General features: G+C 48.9%; 1 protein-coding gene and 1 long non-coding RNA gene across 3 annotated transcripts in view; one reads left to right on the top strand and one right to left on the bottom strand.

Annotated features, from left to right (window-relative positions):
• The window catches only part of MXI1 (MAX interactor 1, dimerization protein), a 99,559-nt gene extending 86,231 nt beyond the window's left edge, over positions 1-13,328 (bottom strand). For both annotated transcript variants that reach the window (XM_027960481.3, XM_042238821.2), the window contains exon 1: positions 12,821-13,328. In XM_027960481.3, the coding sequence (XP_027816282.1) occupies positions 12,821-13,082 (262 nt within the window). In that variant the 5' untranslated portion in view covers positions 13,083-13,328. The remainder of the gene's footprint in view (positions 1-12,820) is intronic.
• Positions 305-11,207, top strand: LOC132658413 (uncharacterized). The gene is made up of 2 exons (XR_009598041.1): positions 305-389; positions 1,217-11,207. It is a non-coding gene; the product is annotated as an uncharacterized LOC132658413 (long non-coding RNA).
• Positions 13,329-15,611: the final 2,283 nt, after the last annotated feature.

Here is a 15,611-nt window from a genome sequence, read left to right as displayed (position 1 = left end):
GGGGGGGTCTTCAAATAAACAAGGTTGGGAACAGGGTGAGTCCTGAGCTCCTAAATAAGAATCATAAGAGTTATACATCTTTCTATCCCCTACCCCAGCGTGGCAACCGCAGCGTCCTCCTGGCCTCTCCCCTCGGAGCCCAGAAACGTGAAGAGCAGCAGAAAACCTTTTCTTCTGCCGAGTGAGTCAGCCTTGCCTAACTTCATGCGTAAGCTCTCCTCGAGTCAGCGGCAGCTCAGAGCTGCGGGTCTGTGTGCAGCCGAGATAAATTTGGGTCTAGAAGGGATGACGTAATGCTAAATCCGAGAGGTGGCTGCCGCCTCCCAGGGCTCCAGTCGCCAGGGCTGCCGGCTGACATCCCAACCACACGGAAAAGCACCACGACCCAGGTGCCTGAGCTGGGGAGAAAGGGAAAGAAAGGACATGGGGGTGGGAGGAAATGGCAGGGGGAGGCAGCGATACTCTGAGATCGCTGAATCTGGAAGTTTGTTGTTTTTTAACTTTGGTTTTCTGGTGAGATCAGGACACTGGCAGAGGCTCAAACAGCTGCACTTGACTTCCATCCTGGCCTATGTCTTCTCTCTTAGAAGGGCTTCTTACACTTTATTTAATGGCCCTTATTACAGCAGCCTATTTAGGGGATTATAATGAATGTGTTAATCTCTGGAATGTCCTTTTCCTTCTTTTTTTGCATTAACGTGGGTCCAAGAAGAGATCTGCATTGCAGGACTTAATTAATATGCACACACAAAATTCTTGCTTACCCTGGAGCACTTCACTTGAGGCTGCAACTGATGGAAGATCTTGCTTGGGCCATCCCAAATGAATATTCCTCCAAATAACATTTCATGGTTTTTTTTTCATAGAAGTTTGTATCATTAAGCTTATTCTGCAATCCAGCCTCCATTTTTCAGACGAAAAAACTGAGGCTCAGAGAGGTATGGTAACATACCAAGGCCACACAGCTATCTATCAAACTGATAGAGCAAGGGTTAAGATTCAGTCCTCCAGACTCTCATCCAGTGCTGTCTACCCATCTCCCTAATTCTTTTTCTAGTTGATCTGTGGTTTTAGGAATAAACAGATAAATAAATTAGAATACATTATATGGTCTTTTAAATTTTATGGAGCCCCAAGGATTAATCCTCTCAATATCAAGATCGAGTTATATTCCAAGGGGATCCAAAGCCTGTTCTGTTTTGTTTTTTGTTCAAAGGTCTTAGGAAAAGGAAAAATCAACTCCTCTGCTGGTGATGACCACAGACCATGGGCCCAGCCACACTACCTCATTTTAATTAGAAGACCAGCACAGGTAAAATCTCTGTTGTATGGAAGTAGCTTCCTTCATTAGGAATGTCTCCTGAATACTTTTTTCAAATGACATTTCATCTTGTGTTGCTGTGGTCATGTATTATTCTCCTTAATTTCTGATTACAATCCTCTATACTGATAGATTTTGTGACTTTCAGCCATCTCTGGCATATATATCCTGGTCAACCATTGTATGTTGTTCTTTAAAAGACTGCTCATTCCATGAGTGAATATTTTATTCAGAATGTTGCATCCACATTCAAAAGCCAGAATGCACAGTAATTTTTTGTTGCACTTATCAGGTTTTGGAGGTAATGACCTAGTCTTTCAAAGTTAGATGCAACTTGATTTTAAAGCCTTAAAAAAAAAAAAAGAAAAAGAAAAGAAAAAAAGATTACCAGAGGCCTTCCCCTGCTGTTAAGAGGATGGCCCACGTTCTTACACGGCCCTGGGTAACCCTCTCTCCCTTGGCAGGAGCCTGCCTACAGTAGTAGCCTGCCTACCCCTTGACATCACCACTCCCTTCCAAGCAGCAGAAACTTGTGGCGGTCACTCTTAGGGCCCAGCCAGACCCTGGATACATCCAGCCTTGCTATCTTGTGACTGTTTTCAGCTTCAGGTACAATAGTTAGAATAAAACACCAGGCCCTTGCTTGCCCAAGGACGTGTGTGATCTCACCATCTCTCCCAACTCCAGCATGCTGATTCCAGGATTCTGGGATTCTCCAGAGATCCAAGAATAACATGCCTCCATTTGCCTATAGCTGCTGCATAATAAGAGCCAACTATGTGTGTGGTGCCACTCGTACAGTCAACTCATTTAATCCTCAACATATTCTGAGATTCCTGTTTCCCATTCGAGGCCCAGAAAGGTTAAGTGATTTGCCCAAAGTCATACAGGTAGCGAACAGATTCAAACCTGGATTTCCTAACTCTTGGACCCCATAGAGTACATCAGGGTATGTTTTGTCAGACAAGGTCAAACAAAGTTGGTTAAGGCAATGGCCTCAATCAGGATAATACCATCCACCTGGAGGCTTTGGAAATGTGTAGAAGTGTCTTTCTTGAGTGTCACCATGACTTGGGAGTTCTACTGACATTTAGTGAGTAGGAACCAAGGATGTTAAATCCAGCAGTATTCCAGATTAATCTGCTCAAGAGGAACTGTCTCATCAATAGTACCATTGTTGATAAGCACTAGGTCAGAGGGTTAAAGGCAGAGAACTCATCGTTTGTTCAACAAATATTTCTTAAGCCTCTGTTACCTGCTGCGCACTAACCTAGATGCCAAGGAGAACAAAGGATAAAACTACTTGTGGTCTCTGTCCTCAAAGTGCTTGCATTCTAGCCTGACAGACCGATGATAAGCAAGTAAAAGCATTGTCAATTGTGACAAGTAGAAATAAGGGATAAATAATAAATGAGGGGGAGGATGGTTTAGGTGGATGGAGGGATCAGGGCAATCACAAGGGTGTTTGGCCAGCTCCTCAGACTTTCATAAGCACATAGGTCACCTGAGAATCATGCTAAAATGGAGTTTTGGGTTCAGCAGTTCTGGGGTGGGACCTGGGAGACCCATTTCTGACAAGGTCCTAGGAGACACCAAGGCTATCCATCTTCAGACCACATTCATGCCAAACTGTAGGGGTGATGGCCATGCAGGGATTTGGGATTTTATTCTCAGTGAGACAGGAAGGAAACTATTGAAGGGCTTTAACCAAGTAAATGATGTGAACCCAGTTCTATTTATGATCACCCTGGCTTCCTAGATCTCGACGGAGGAGAGGAAGAGGTTGGACCAACGCCGTTCGACCAGAACCAGCTGGCCCTCGCTAGTAAGGTGGCAGCCAGGGCCTAAAGCTCATCTGTGTGGCTCACACTTGCCAGGCACGGGCCAGACCAGTTTCCCTACAAGCTCAGGCGCCTTTGGGAAACCTAGTAGAGTCTGACAGGGTGTGGATTCACACCCCGACACCCGAGCATGCAGAGCCTCAGGAGCCCTACTGGTTGGGTGAGTTCCCCAGGGGGTGCTAGGCCAAGTGGTACTGCAAGGGCAAGCAGAACACCCTCAGCCAGTGCCCTTGCAGAACAAGGGCCCTGTCTGCTTTGGTGTCGACGCCTGAAGAACCCCAGAGGCTCTGGCTGTCCTCTCTCTGTTCTAGGATGCATGGGAAGTAAAGGGACTCACTCCAGGGAGGCTTCCCCAAGGGGACCCTCAGCCTCGGCTTCAAACATTCCACTTTCCATGTCTTGCCTCTTGCTCTCTGACACTTCTCTAAGAGCCCTGAAGTCTCCTAGGAAGAAGCTGGTTTTGAGTCTCAGCCCCACTTTTTGTTAGCAGGTAGCCTTGGGAAAGTTAGCTTGCCTTGCTAAGGCTAAGGCTTTCCTCATCTGTAAAATGAGGATAATGATAGCACCCTCCTATTACATGAATGTCAGGATTTAATATAAAGCACTTAGCATTGTGCTAGTGCATAGTAACTGCTCATTAAAAAGGCACCATTATCACTGTTCCTTTGGAAAACAGAGACAACAATACACTTGTCAGCAGCAACCCACCCCCACCCTGGGGACAGGCTATCAGACTCCCAGGAAACAGGCAAGTATTATTTACTGATTTCTATTTGTCTGTCACTTGCACTGGCATATAGAACTCAACCTGGAGATCATACACATTGCACTTCGGAAGCACCAAGCTCCTCACAGGTGTTAGAAATTACGTGTTGTATTGAGCTAAACTTTACAGCTGGTGGAAAAAAGCAAATAAAGTTGTATGCAAGGCACTCAGAATCTTGGGAGTCAAGAAATATATTAGAGATGGTCAGGTATGGTTGAAGTAAGAAGGAGATAACACAGGATTGTACAGTAGTTCTGGGCCCCTGTAGAAATAAAAACAGGCTCACACTTGCCACTCTTGATCAGAAACAGAGCGGCCCTGGGCATGCCCTCCATTTCAATACAGTGGTATTAAAATGGTCCCAAATCATCTTTATTCAAGTATACTTGCTAATGGCAATAAAAATACAGAGTAAAATATCTCTAATAACAGGTAATCCAAATCCCCTTTTATTAGCTTTAAACGTCCCAATCTTTCTCTCCCTCAGGACACTGTGTTTATCTTTCTAATTTTGCTATGTTTATATTTCCTCAGCAGACACTGTAGTTGGATATTAGAGAGATGAGGCCAAAGGCACGTTCGATGGGACAGCAGGCATGGTAGAAACATTGGTATGGACAATCCTCCAAGTGCAGAGTGCCCCAATCTGTAAGGAACTAAGAATGGACTGTGTTTATTTACAAGGTTGCTTACCCAGTACTTGATTTCCTAGGCTTGGGCAGCTTAAAAAAGGGCACGGGGGAGAGTCAGATCTGTAAAAATTATAAGGATAAACACCAAACACAAAGGATTTTAAACATCAGGCTGGGGGATGGCAGGGTACATGGAGGGAAGAGAGAGACTATTCTCTCTCTTTTTTTCTTTTTGAAGCCCAGTATAAATTTTTGTTCTATCTGTAATGATGGCTAGAACCAAAGACACAAAGCCCATGTCAGATGCAATCCACATTGTTGAGGTTTACTTTAAGACAAGTGAAACTTCTAAAATCTGGCACTGGAATAGAGTTTCAGTCCATGATGGCAGGGACTGTATCTCTGGGCCCTAGCACAAAGCCTGACATAAAGCAGTGTGTACACCTTAAATACCAGCTTGATGAATGGATGGATGAACAGACTCACAGAACACATTTAGGGAGAATTCCGGGCATGCAACATAATTCCACATTTTATAAAATTATTTGCCATGCGGGCCTTTTAAAAGAGAGGGTCACTAACCTAAATTTAAAAAAAAAAAGAGAGAGAGAGAGATCCTATTTACATATATTTCCTGGAGATGTATTGCTCAAAATGAGGGTCACCTGAACTTTCAAAATATTTCACAAGCGAGGGGCCCAGCAGAGCATTCTGCCAAGATGAGGAAGCAAAGAAGGAACCTCCAGCTCAGATGGGTGGTGGTAAATGCCCATTCGTTTTGGCCAGAGAGATCAAGTCAGCTGCTGACAGTTTTAACACCTCCAGCCAGGCCACTCAGGGACAACAGTATCAGAGAAAATGACTTCCCTTTAGTTTAGCACAAGAGTCAGAGAGCAGGTGTCGCTCCCGTTGGAATCAAAGCTTCTTCTCGCCAGTGGAGCCAGAACTCCACCCTCCACCCCCAGAGGGAGGCCCCTCTGGGAAGACCTGAATGCCTCCTCCTCAGTTAAGGCTGGAGAGCCGTCCAATCACTGTCATCACCTTTGGGTTCCACCCACTCCCCCTACCATAGATGTATAAGAAAACATTTTTTCTAAATGGTGAATTCAAATTATCTTCATTTTGAAAGACTATTGAGAATGTTGCAATGACCTTTGCAATAACCGGACACACCCTGCGATCAGTAAACCAGGGTTGAGAATTGCTGACTTTATGAGCACCTGACCTGTAAAACAAAGGCCCAGTTTGGGGCTCTGCCTGGGACCCATTCTCACATCAGGCAGGACTTGGTTCTGCCTCTGCTGTGTCGTTTTGGGCAAGCCACTGTCCTTTTCTGGGCCTCAGCTTCCACATCTGTATAGTGAGGATGATGGAAGCTCTGTGACCTCTGGGGCTTTTTCTGGCATTGATGTTCTGTCTTACCACCTTGCCTCCTTCAAAAACACAACTGAAAGGGAATGGAAGGAAGAATGGGAAAGGGAAGAGAACTACTGGTTCAGAAGGCCAGGCTACCGTAAACCTCCCCTCATTTCTGCCTGCTGAAAATGGCTTTCTTCATTCTGCAGGAAGATTCCCATTTTTTGCTGGGTTATTGCCTTTTATACTTCTTTTTCTGTCTCTCTCTCTTTTTTAACTCAAAAGTCACGAAACCATAACTCACCTTCCCAAAAGGGGTCTTCTGGAAGCCAGAGCTGTCAGGGGTTAGGTGTGTCATGCCTGGCATACTGGTGGTATCTAAGTGAGGACCAGCCCAGTGCAACCATGTGCTTCTCCTCCAGAAACCCAGTTTAAATCAATATTTATCCAACTGTATTTATAGAAAGTGGTGGTGGTAGGGAAGAGGGGGTGGGGTGGGGAGGCAGGGGGATCTAAAACAGAACAAGCCACAATGACTGATGCAAATCTTTGTGGCCAATTCGTTTCTGCAGGGCCAGGCTTTTTTTTAAAAAGGCAAAAGACTCAGCTTTTGATGAACCTGCTGTTGGCCCCAGTACCATAGCAACAGCCCCAAGTCCTCTAATATGTCCAGAGGACAGACTTGGAAGAGCAGCGCGAAGGGGGTGGTGTTTCCTAGGAGCCTAAACTTGAGTTAGGGCCAGGAGAGTTGAACAACTCTGAAAAACGAAGACAAAAAAGAAAAAAAAAAAAAAACCCTCTCTGGTTGGCTCTTCTGTCTCCAGCTTCGTTTCTAAACCTTTTCTAAGCAGGGTGTGTGTAGGAAGACCTTAGACAATCAACAAGGTGTTACAAACACCCGCTCTGCTTCCGGTTGTTGGGCGACCTCAAGCCAGTCATTTCACCTCTCTGGACTTCATTCCTTGACTGGAAAATGCATACACGCATATATGGTTATATAAAACTGCAGGCTCAGTCCAATCAGAGGCCTCGGTTCAAAACTCAGCTCCACCATTATTATGTGATCTTTGGGCAAGTTACTCAGTTACCCTCTCTGTAAAATGGGAGCAATTAAAGTACACATGCTATGTGGTGGTTGTGAAGTTTGGGAGGAGATAACACATCTTTAGCCCCATGTTTTACCAAGTATAGTCAGTGCTCAGTAAATGGTTGCCAGTGTTGGTATCACAGAGAGCGATTAGTTGCTGCTGCTGCAATGCTGACACCCTCTTCACTTCCTTCAGTTCTACCTCCAGATTTTGCCAGCCATTCTCAGATGAAAATCTCCATTTCTAAGTGTGCCAAATAGGAGAGTGTTTTGGTCAAAGAGGGCAGGTAGGTGAGCAGCTCTTGTTCTGTCTTGGATCTGATACAGCTTCTTTTCCCCCACCAAACCATGAATGACTCAATTCAACTTCTCTAACTTCGTAAGGTCCAGATGCTTTTCCTGGGTCCCCTCCACAGGGTACCCAGTCCCTGGGAGCTCTGGGACTCTGAAAGCTACAACAGTATCCCCAAAAGTCCACTTCTGGCATTTAGCAATGGGCAGAGATCAAAAAGAGTTGAATCTGGGGAGCATAATTTAGGATATAGAGGAAACAGAAGCCTAAGTTAAGAATGCTCTTTATACAACTTCACCAAAAACAAATACCTCACTCCACTCCCATCATAAATCAACTTACAGAGTTTTCAGGGGGGGAAAAAGCAAATTGCACATCATAAATGCTCAATACATAATTTGGGGAATGAATGAATGAATGAATCGTAAGATGCTTGCCATGCAGAAATGTGATCTACATAAACACTAGTTGCTATCAAAGCCCTCAATTTTAGCATAATTTGCTCTGTAAACAAATAACTGATCCATCTGCAGGGTCACAGCTGATGCAGTTTCAGCTCTCCGGGCCTGACCTACCATTTCTGTATAGGCCCTGATCTTTAAAGCCCAGGAGCAGTCTGCATTGATTATGGGAGACATCTTCCCTCCTTGGAAGAGATCAGTTATTTCCAACTCCAAGTCTTCAGAAAGTCTATCATGTGTCCTTTCTGCCTTCAAAACTGATCACTGTGTCATAGCCAGTAAATGACAATCCAGGCAATCAAGGAATGTATATTAATTGTCTCATGTATGTCCAGTGTTATGCAATGGTGACATATACTGAAATACTGTTGAGTGATCTTTTCCCTTAAGATGCTAATCATCTCCCTGTGAGGATAAAGCTAATGTACAGCAAGCAAGTAGAGCATTGCTGATTATCAAAGCTCAGAGAAGTGACTACTTATTGAACACCTACTATATTCCAGGTACTTTAAATGAAGTGCCTCAGTTAGTTGTTCAGCAGTGGCAGGAGGCTGATGCTATGGTTATCCTCATTTGACAAAAAAAGAAATGAAACCTCAGGTTAGGCAACTTGTGCCCAAGGCCACACAGCCAGTAAGCAGTGAAGGAGTAACTTGGGCCCTGCTCTGGGTGACTGTAAAGCTTTCATTCTCTCATTCATTCCCTGACTTGAGAAATATCCAGGGGAGGCTTCCTGGAAGAGGTGGGATCTGACCTCGGCTTTGAAGCTAGGTTAGACACAGATAATCCCAGGAGAGTAAGAGAATGAGGGCATGCTAGACAGAGGAAAGAGTCTGAGTCAAGCACAGAGGGATGACTGTAAAGGCTGCTTGCCGGTGGACCTGCTGGACAGGAGTAGAGGAGATTAAGTTGGGAAGGCAGGGTGGGGCCAAATGACACCATACCGCCACAGCTTACTCTGTCAGCAGGCAGAGGCTGTTCTTTGGCCTGTCCATGCCCCTAGGAAAGCACCTCACCTTCCAACCCAGGTAATGCACTCCAGAGAGCCACCCAAGGCTTCTACTCCCATTTAATCATTCTTTTCTATCTTAAGCATTGCCCCCAAGCCACCTTCCCTAGACACTGGGAAGCCCTCTTGTGTCCTGTAGATTCTGCTTGCATGCTTAACAACTTTTATGCACAGAACACCCCTTTGTGAATTAATTTCTTTTTCTCTTTCGTTTTTCACCTTTTCCAAAACAGGAAGTAAATTTTTTTTTCAACTGGTCAGTCCTAAATTGCTACCCCTTCACTGGACCCTATGTCAGGTTATTTACATATAATTTCTGAATTTGTGATAACAGGGTCACAGTATCCATAATTAATATTTCTGGAGGCTTTTAATTTGAGGTTCTTAGGGAGGAAGTTGGAAGTTTGGGAGAATGTACTTGCATCTTCTAGGGAATCCTTGCCTTGCACAGAGCAGTCAGTGCTGAGTCAATTTGAACACCCCAAGAAAACTCATCATATATACTGAGAATAACTCACCACTGTGGACACACTTGGTGAGCTCTCCTAGTACGGAAACCTCAACGAGGCAATGAAAAGCAGTTCTGGTGACAATGGAAAATAAGGCAAGCTCCTGCCAAGTAAGTACTTTTTTGCACACAGTAAAAGCGGAACGTGTGAACTCGTGACCAGGGCCTATCGGTGCATTTCGAGAATGTCTCACAGAACCCGAAATGGAGAATTGAGGTTCAATACCCTTCTCGGGGTGAAGAGCGTCCCTTTAAGGAGGGATTGAACCAGCTGGCCGCACTACAGCTCCCAGAGATTTTCTGGCTTGCCTCCAGGCTCCACCCCCCAGTCTCTGGCCTCAGCAACGCATGACGTCAGGGGAAGCTGAGGCTGCCGATTGGCTGAGCGATGCTGCTAGGTCAAGTCCAGTCAGAGGAAAGAAGTTTGTCTCCATGTGGAAACCATGTGTCTCTCGCTGGGAGGGGGAAGTGGTGGAGGCGGAGAAACTGAGATCAAGTGATTACAGAACTGTCTGAAATGAAAGCGAGGAGGTTGTGCACCTGAGCCGGCCAGTATTGTCGTTTGCAGTAGTGACCTAAAACCAGAAACAAACCTTACCCAACAAACAAACCTTGAGTCCCGCCACCATCATAAAAATAAACAGCTAGGGTCCTTGCTTCCTTCCAAAAACCAGGGAGGGACCTGAGAAATGTTGGAATCCTATCGGAACGCCTAGATTCCCCTCCCTCCCCTAACGACTGAATGATGTAAGCGTTTCGGGGCTCTGAAGCAAAACAAGCCCCGCGCGCGCGGAGGAACCCTCAGTGCCCGAGCCCGGCGCACGCACGACCCGCCCCCACACTCGCGTTATTGCTGTGCACACGCGGACCGCCGTGACGCGCGGGCATTGTGTGCATCGAGCAGAAAACAACCGCGAGCGCCGCCAGCGCGAAGAAGCACCCCCGATTAAATGAGGCAGATGTAGGGCCCGTTGTTTTCCGTACGGGGAGACCTAGACCCGGGCCGGAGCGGAGGCGAGAGTGGGGAAAATAAAGTGGCCCCCGTGGGCCGCTCCAGTTTGCAAAGGAGATAATAGAAGGCCCTGTGGACGGTCGCCCCATAGTTTGCTGCAGGTCCCCCTCCCCTGCGTGAGTTCGTGGGGAGGGGGCTAGGGCCTAGAACAGGGTCCCCACTCTCGGGGAAATCTGGGGGCCGCTGGCATCACGTCATGCTGAGCCAAACAGCGGCTGCGAAAAGAGGCAAGAGAGCTAAAAATACTCCAGCGGGGAGCCGGCCGGAGGAGGAGGGCAACCGGGCCGAGGGGCTGATTATGCACTCGAAGTTGAGGGCGCCCAGGTTCCCAAGCCCCTCTCGGGGGGTGGCAGCGCGGATGCCTCCGTAAGGGGACCGGGAGGAAGCCCCTTGGCTTGCACGGTCCCCGGAGCCCGGCTCCACTACCTCTGGCCCGCCCCGTGCGGGGCAGTCCGGCCCGGCGCGCCCGGCCCTTTGCTTACGTGACTGGTGGCCACGCCGGAGCCCCGGCACCGGGTAAACAAGGAGGTGGCGGCGGCCGAGGCGGTCGGGGAGCGAGGGTGGGGGCGGCGAGGTGGGGAACAGAGGTCTCCGATTGTCTGCGAGTGCGAGGGGCGGGGGACGCGGGACGCGGAGGAAGCTCCAGCAGCTTCTCGTACACCCCTCTGTAGAGGGGACCGGGCGGGGGCAAACCAGGTTTGCCACTCACTGCCAAGGTGCCCTTTTTGGGTGCACCCCCCCGCCAAAGCCGGCGCCACGGGACAGACTCGGGGGAATGGGGGACCCGGGCGGGGGGGGGTGGTTAGAGTAAGAAATCACGCCCCTCCCCCTCCAACAAAAGCAAACACACCAAACAAAACCATGTCTTCACCCACCTCCCCACCAGCTCTGACCCTACAGGCGAAGGCATACTGCCCCCCACCCGACACCCGGAATAATCGCAAACTGATTCGGCTGCAACCGCCGGCGATGCGCCTTTCTCGTAACCCAGGCACCCCGAGAAAACAGGGACAGAAGAAAAGAAAAGAACGCACCACCAACCTCCCAACACAAATCCTTGTTTTTGCCTTAAGCTACTGCACGATTTCGCTGCCATCACGCGGTTACTTTAACCCCGAAGGCCTGGGGTGTCGGTCATCTAGGGTGTTTTTGTGTTTGAGGGTTGTTGTTGTGTTTGGGGGGGTTAGGTTGCAAGACTTGACACGTTGCAATCGGACCATTTTTCTCCCTTTCTTTCTCTCACCCCCCCCCCCTCTTTTTCTCTCATCTCATTGATCTTCCTACTTGCTCGGACAGATTAAACAGCTAGCTTTTCTCTAGTCTGTGGCCTGTCCGCCTCGGCCCCTTCCTCCTCGCAGCTATTATTTGTGAGAACCGTGCTGGAGACGCCGCACTCGCGTGCCCCCGTTAGGGCGCTGAGGCGACGGCGTGGGGAGGATTGGGGGACCCAGGCAAAAATGAAACAAACAAATATGAAAAAGGAGGCCAGGCCGGGGTGGGGCTCCCAGCCCGCCCCCCCCACCCCCGCCCGCAACCATCTCTCTCCACCTGAATCTGGGGTGGGGGTTGGGGGAGCAGTAGAAAGCCACCAGGAAGGCATCTGCCTTCCTCGCCCAGCGCGCTCACTCGGGAGCCGTATCCCGGAAAATAAAGAAACAGCACATAACAGCCCACACCTTCTTCCACAACTATTGTTTCCTGCGAGATCCCAAAGTTTCCTTCTCGCTGAGTCCCCCTCGCCAAGTTTCCCGGGCGCAGCACCGCGGGTCCCGGGCGAGCTGCTGGCGGTGCTTGGTTTTGCCGGCCTGTTTCTTTGGGGGTGGGGGGAGTCGGGGGCAGGGGCACCTAGGGCAGCAGAGGCGCAGGGGCACTGTCTCCGTGGACGCGATGGCCTGAGCCCAGCCTTGCAGCGAGAAGAGAGGAAAAGGCAAAGTAGACAGGAGGAAGAAGCAGAGCCGAGCCAGCCGGAGCCCACGCCGTGGAGGGCTGTTTGCTTGTTGTTATCGTTGTCGTGTGTCTATGTGTTTTCTTTCTGGAACCGCCGAGCTCTGCCTACAGTTTCCAACTTTCGTCTTGTAATCCCCACCCCACCCAGGAACGAGCGACGGAAAAACAACACTTGTCTGCCCGAGAAGGCTCCGGGGGAAAAAAAAAAAAGGAGAGAGGAAAAAAAAAAAAAAAGTAAGAAACGCGACCTCGAAGAGATGAGCTCTCGGCTCAGTTGTCAGCAAACAACAACACTCCCCCGCTCCTCGGCCCAGCGGTTCTCCCACCCTCCCGGAGACGGACAGACTGACGCACCGACAGCACCCCCCCCCCCCCCCCCCACCCCCCCGCCTACCCCCTGCTCGTCTTTGTTACATCTTTAGCAGCTTTGTGCGTGCGTGTCCTTTCTCCGGTGTCATCGGCTTTACTGCCGAGGGCTAGATGTGAGTGTGTTGGGGAGAGGGGGGCTAAGCAGGCGTCAGGGGTCGCCCAAGTGGGCGAGGAAGAAAGAGCCCGGCGCCGAAGAGGAGCCAGGGCCCCCAAACTTACTTTTGTTTTCTTTCTCGATCTGCTCCAGGTAGCTGGCGGCCTCGAGCAGAATCTGCACGTTCTGCAGAAAAGTGTTGATGTGCTTCTCCATCGAGTTCTCGCTGGTGTTGAAAATGTCCGAGAAGGGGCACCTGAGCTTGGCCCCCGCGGGCTCCTCCGGCTGGGCCGGGGGCTGGGGCGCGGTCACGGCCGGGGGCGCGGCGGGGGCCAGCCCCGCGCCCTCGCAGCGCGCCTCCTTGCGCGGCCGCCCGCGTTTGCCCATGGAGGGACCGCGGGGTCCGCCGAGCTCGTCCTCTTTCGGGGCTGCGCGGCCCGGCCAAGCTCCGGGCCCCGGGGGAAAGCCGGCTGGCTGGAGCGAAGAAGGCGCCGAGGCAAGAAGGCGACCTGACTTCCCGAGCCTCGCTGCGTGCTGTTGTGTGTTTGAGTGTGTGTGAGTGTGTGTCGGTCTCGCTGTGGGTCTGTGTGTATGGGAGATTGAATGAACCTACAGGACAGACGGAGGCGCTCTGGCGCCTGGGTCCTAGTGCGAGCCTGTCGCCATCGGACTGGTCAAAATGAAAGGCGGAGACAAGCGAGGCAGGGACCGCCCCCTGCCAGTCCTGGCATACTACCCCGCCTCTCCCCAATCTTATCACATTGTAGAGCGTAGTATTTAAACCCAAATGGAAAAAATACTCGAGGGCTCGGAGCGTACCCACAGAAAAACAAACTATTAAACTGTTGTTCTTTTACTTCACGTGAAAATAATACCAATGCCTGGCACCACATACTAGATTCCAACGGTAGCTGCTATGACTTAAAAAATAAAAGTCCAGTCCAAAAAAATCATACACGTTACCTCAAGTTCTCTCCCCTCAATAGACACACTCCTACATACACACACACACACACACGTACACGCACACGCACACACACAGAGGCACAGAAATCTGCCTTCACAGGGCCAAATGAAATCCCCAGGCCACCAAATCCCAGTTACAAATTTACTCACTCTTTCTTTCTCCCTTCAAATGCAGAGTTATTTTCCAGGAAGGGGGAGGAGATGGAAGCGTCTCTCCCCACACTCCTCTTCCCAGCCTTAGTCCAGCTGTGCAAAGCTCACAGTAGGGAGCCTCCACACCTGGCTCTCTTTTATTTTATTTGGCAGAAAGGCGGACGTGGCAGCCCAGGAACTTCCCACCCCTACCGTGGCTGAATTCCACCTTTTGGTTCTGAAGACCCCTACCCTAGGCGACACTGTTCCATTGCCAGTGCAGACCATTCAGGGTCTGCAGGAACCATGGATGCTTTCCAGGCCTGGGAAGTGTGGTGGCAGTCAGGGCCGTTGGGGAATGCCATAGAGAGGCATTCAAGCCCCAGCTCTGCTGCACACAGACTGGACTGTGAGTGTGCCTGGGCAAGTCCCCTAACCTCTCTCAGCCTGTTTCCCCATCCATGAAACCTCTGATAAGATTCATGAGTTGATTAAATTATATCTGCAGTCAGCATGCTCATAGTATGATCTTTTTCTTCCAATACAGACCCAGATAAGAACCTGAGTCCCCTACTTGGCAGCTAAAAGGAGAAATAAGTTATAGGAAACAAGACTCTCCTGCACTTTGTTGAAAAACATCTGTGCAATAAGCCTATCTAAATATTGTTGCCTTGCAAGGTCTCCTGGAGGTTTCCTCCAGGGAAACCATTTATACAGAAGACACAGTGAATGCTGCCCCCTGGAGTTGTGCAACCCAGCCACTCTGCTTAGAGACAGCTTCACACACACTTGTCAGGAAGACTTTTCCTGGAAATGAAAACTTTTGGAGAAAAGGAGAGAAAGTGTGTTTCTTTGTAGAAAACACTATATATATATGTAAAATAAATTCATGCACCCTCATTGAAGTATTGTGTATTTTTAGACTCCAATAACCTGCTGCTGAATCAGTATTTGGCATTTTAAAGCCGATATATTCACATTTTGGACCATAATATGATCATATTACACATATTCCCTGCTCATCTTCCATCTTGATTGATCTCTGCATCCTTTAGCTAGGGTAGAGAAGAAGCTCCTAAAAGGTGTGAGATAAAAGTTCACCTTCACTGGTGGCTCATTCCCTGGTAAGGAATCTGCCTGCAGTGCAGGAGACCTGGGTTCGATCCCTGGGTTGGGAAGATTCCCTGGAGAAGGGAATGGAAACTCATTCCAGTATTCTTGGCTGGAGAATTCCATGGACAGAGGAGCCTGGCAGGCTACAGTCCATGGGGTCACAAAGAGTTGGACGTGACTGAGCGACTAACGGTTTCACTTCACTTTTTTTCCATCTTCACAACAGCTATTTACTTTTTGTTCTGTTGGAACCACAATCTGATTTACTCATATTTTTAAATCTATAAACATCAAAGGACTTTAGGAAGTATAAACAAGTTTTATCCAATGCCATTTTGCAAAAATTGATCTCCCTTGCCCCTGGTGAAAGTGAGACAAAGAACTTTCTAAGCCCAGAGAAAACCTTGGTTTCTGATTCCCTGGTGGAGGTGTGGGCCAAATGTGTACATATACTGTACTGCAATCTGCATGTATACACACCCAGCAAGATAGGCACACCCCACACATGAGTGCCAGGGCAGGGGTAGAGTGTTTTGTCATTATTTATTTATCCCTGTTTCATCTCTCATAGGTCTGTGAGCTTCAGAAAGCCCAGTGGGAATCTTCAAGCTGGGCCACGGATCTGACCAAAGCCAAAATAAACAATGGCTTGAAGAAAATCTACAAAAAAGTGCTGATTTGCACTATTCCCACAGTCAGCCACAG

This window comes from Ovis aries, chromosome 22 (genome assembly GCF_016772045.2).
Source record: "Ovis aries strain OAR_USU_Benz2616 breed Rambouillet chromosome 22, ARS-UI_Ramb_v3.0, whole genome shotgun sequence".
In the NCBI taxonomy this organism is placed as follows: Eukaryota; Metazoa; Chordata; class Mammalia; order Artiodactyla; family Bovidae; genus Ovis; species Ovis aries.
This window is presented reverse-complemented; position numbering and strand designations above follow the sequence as displayed.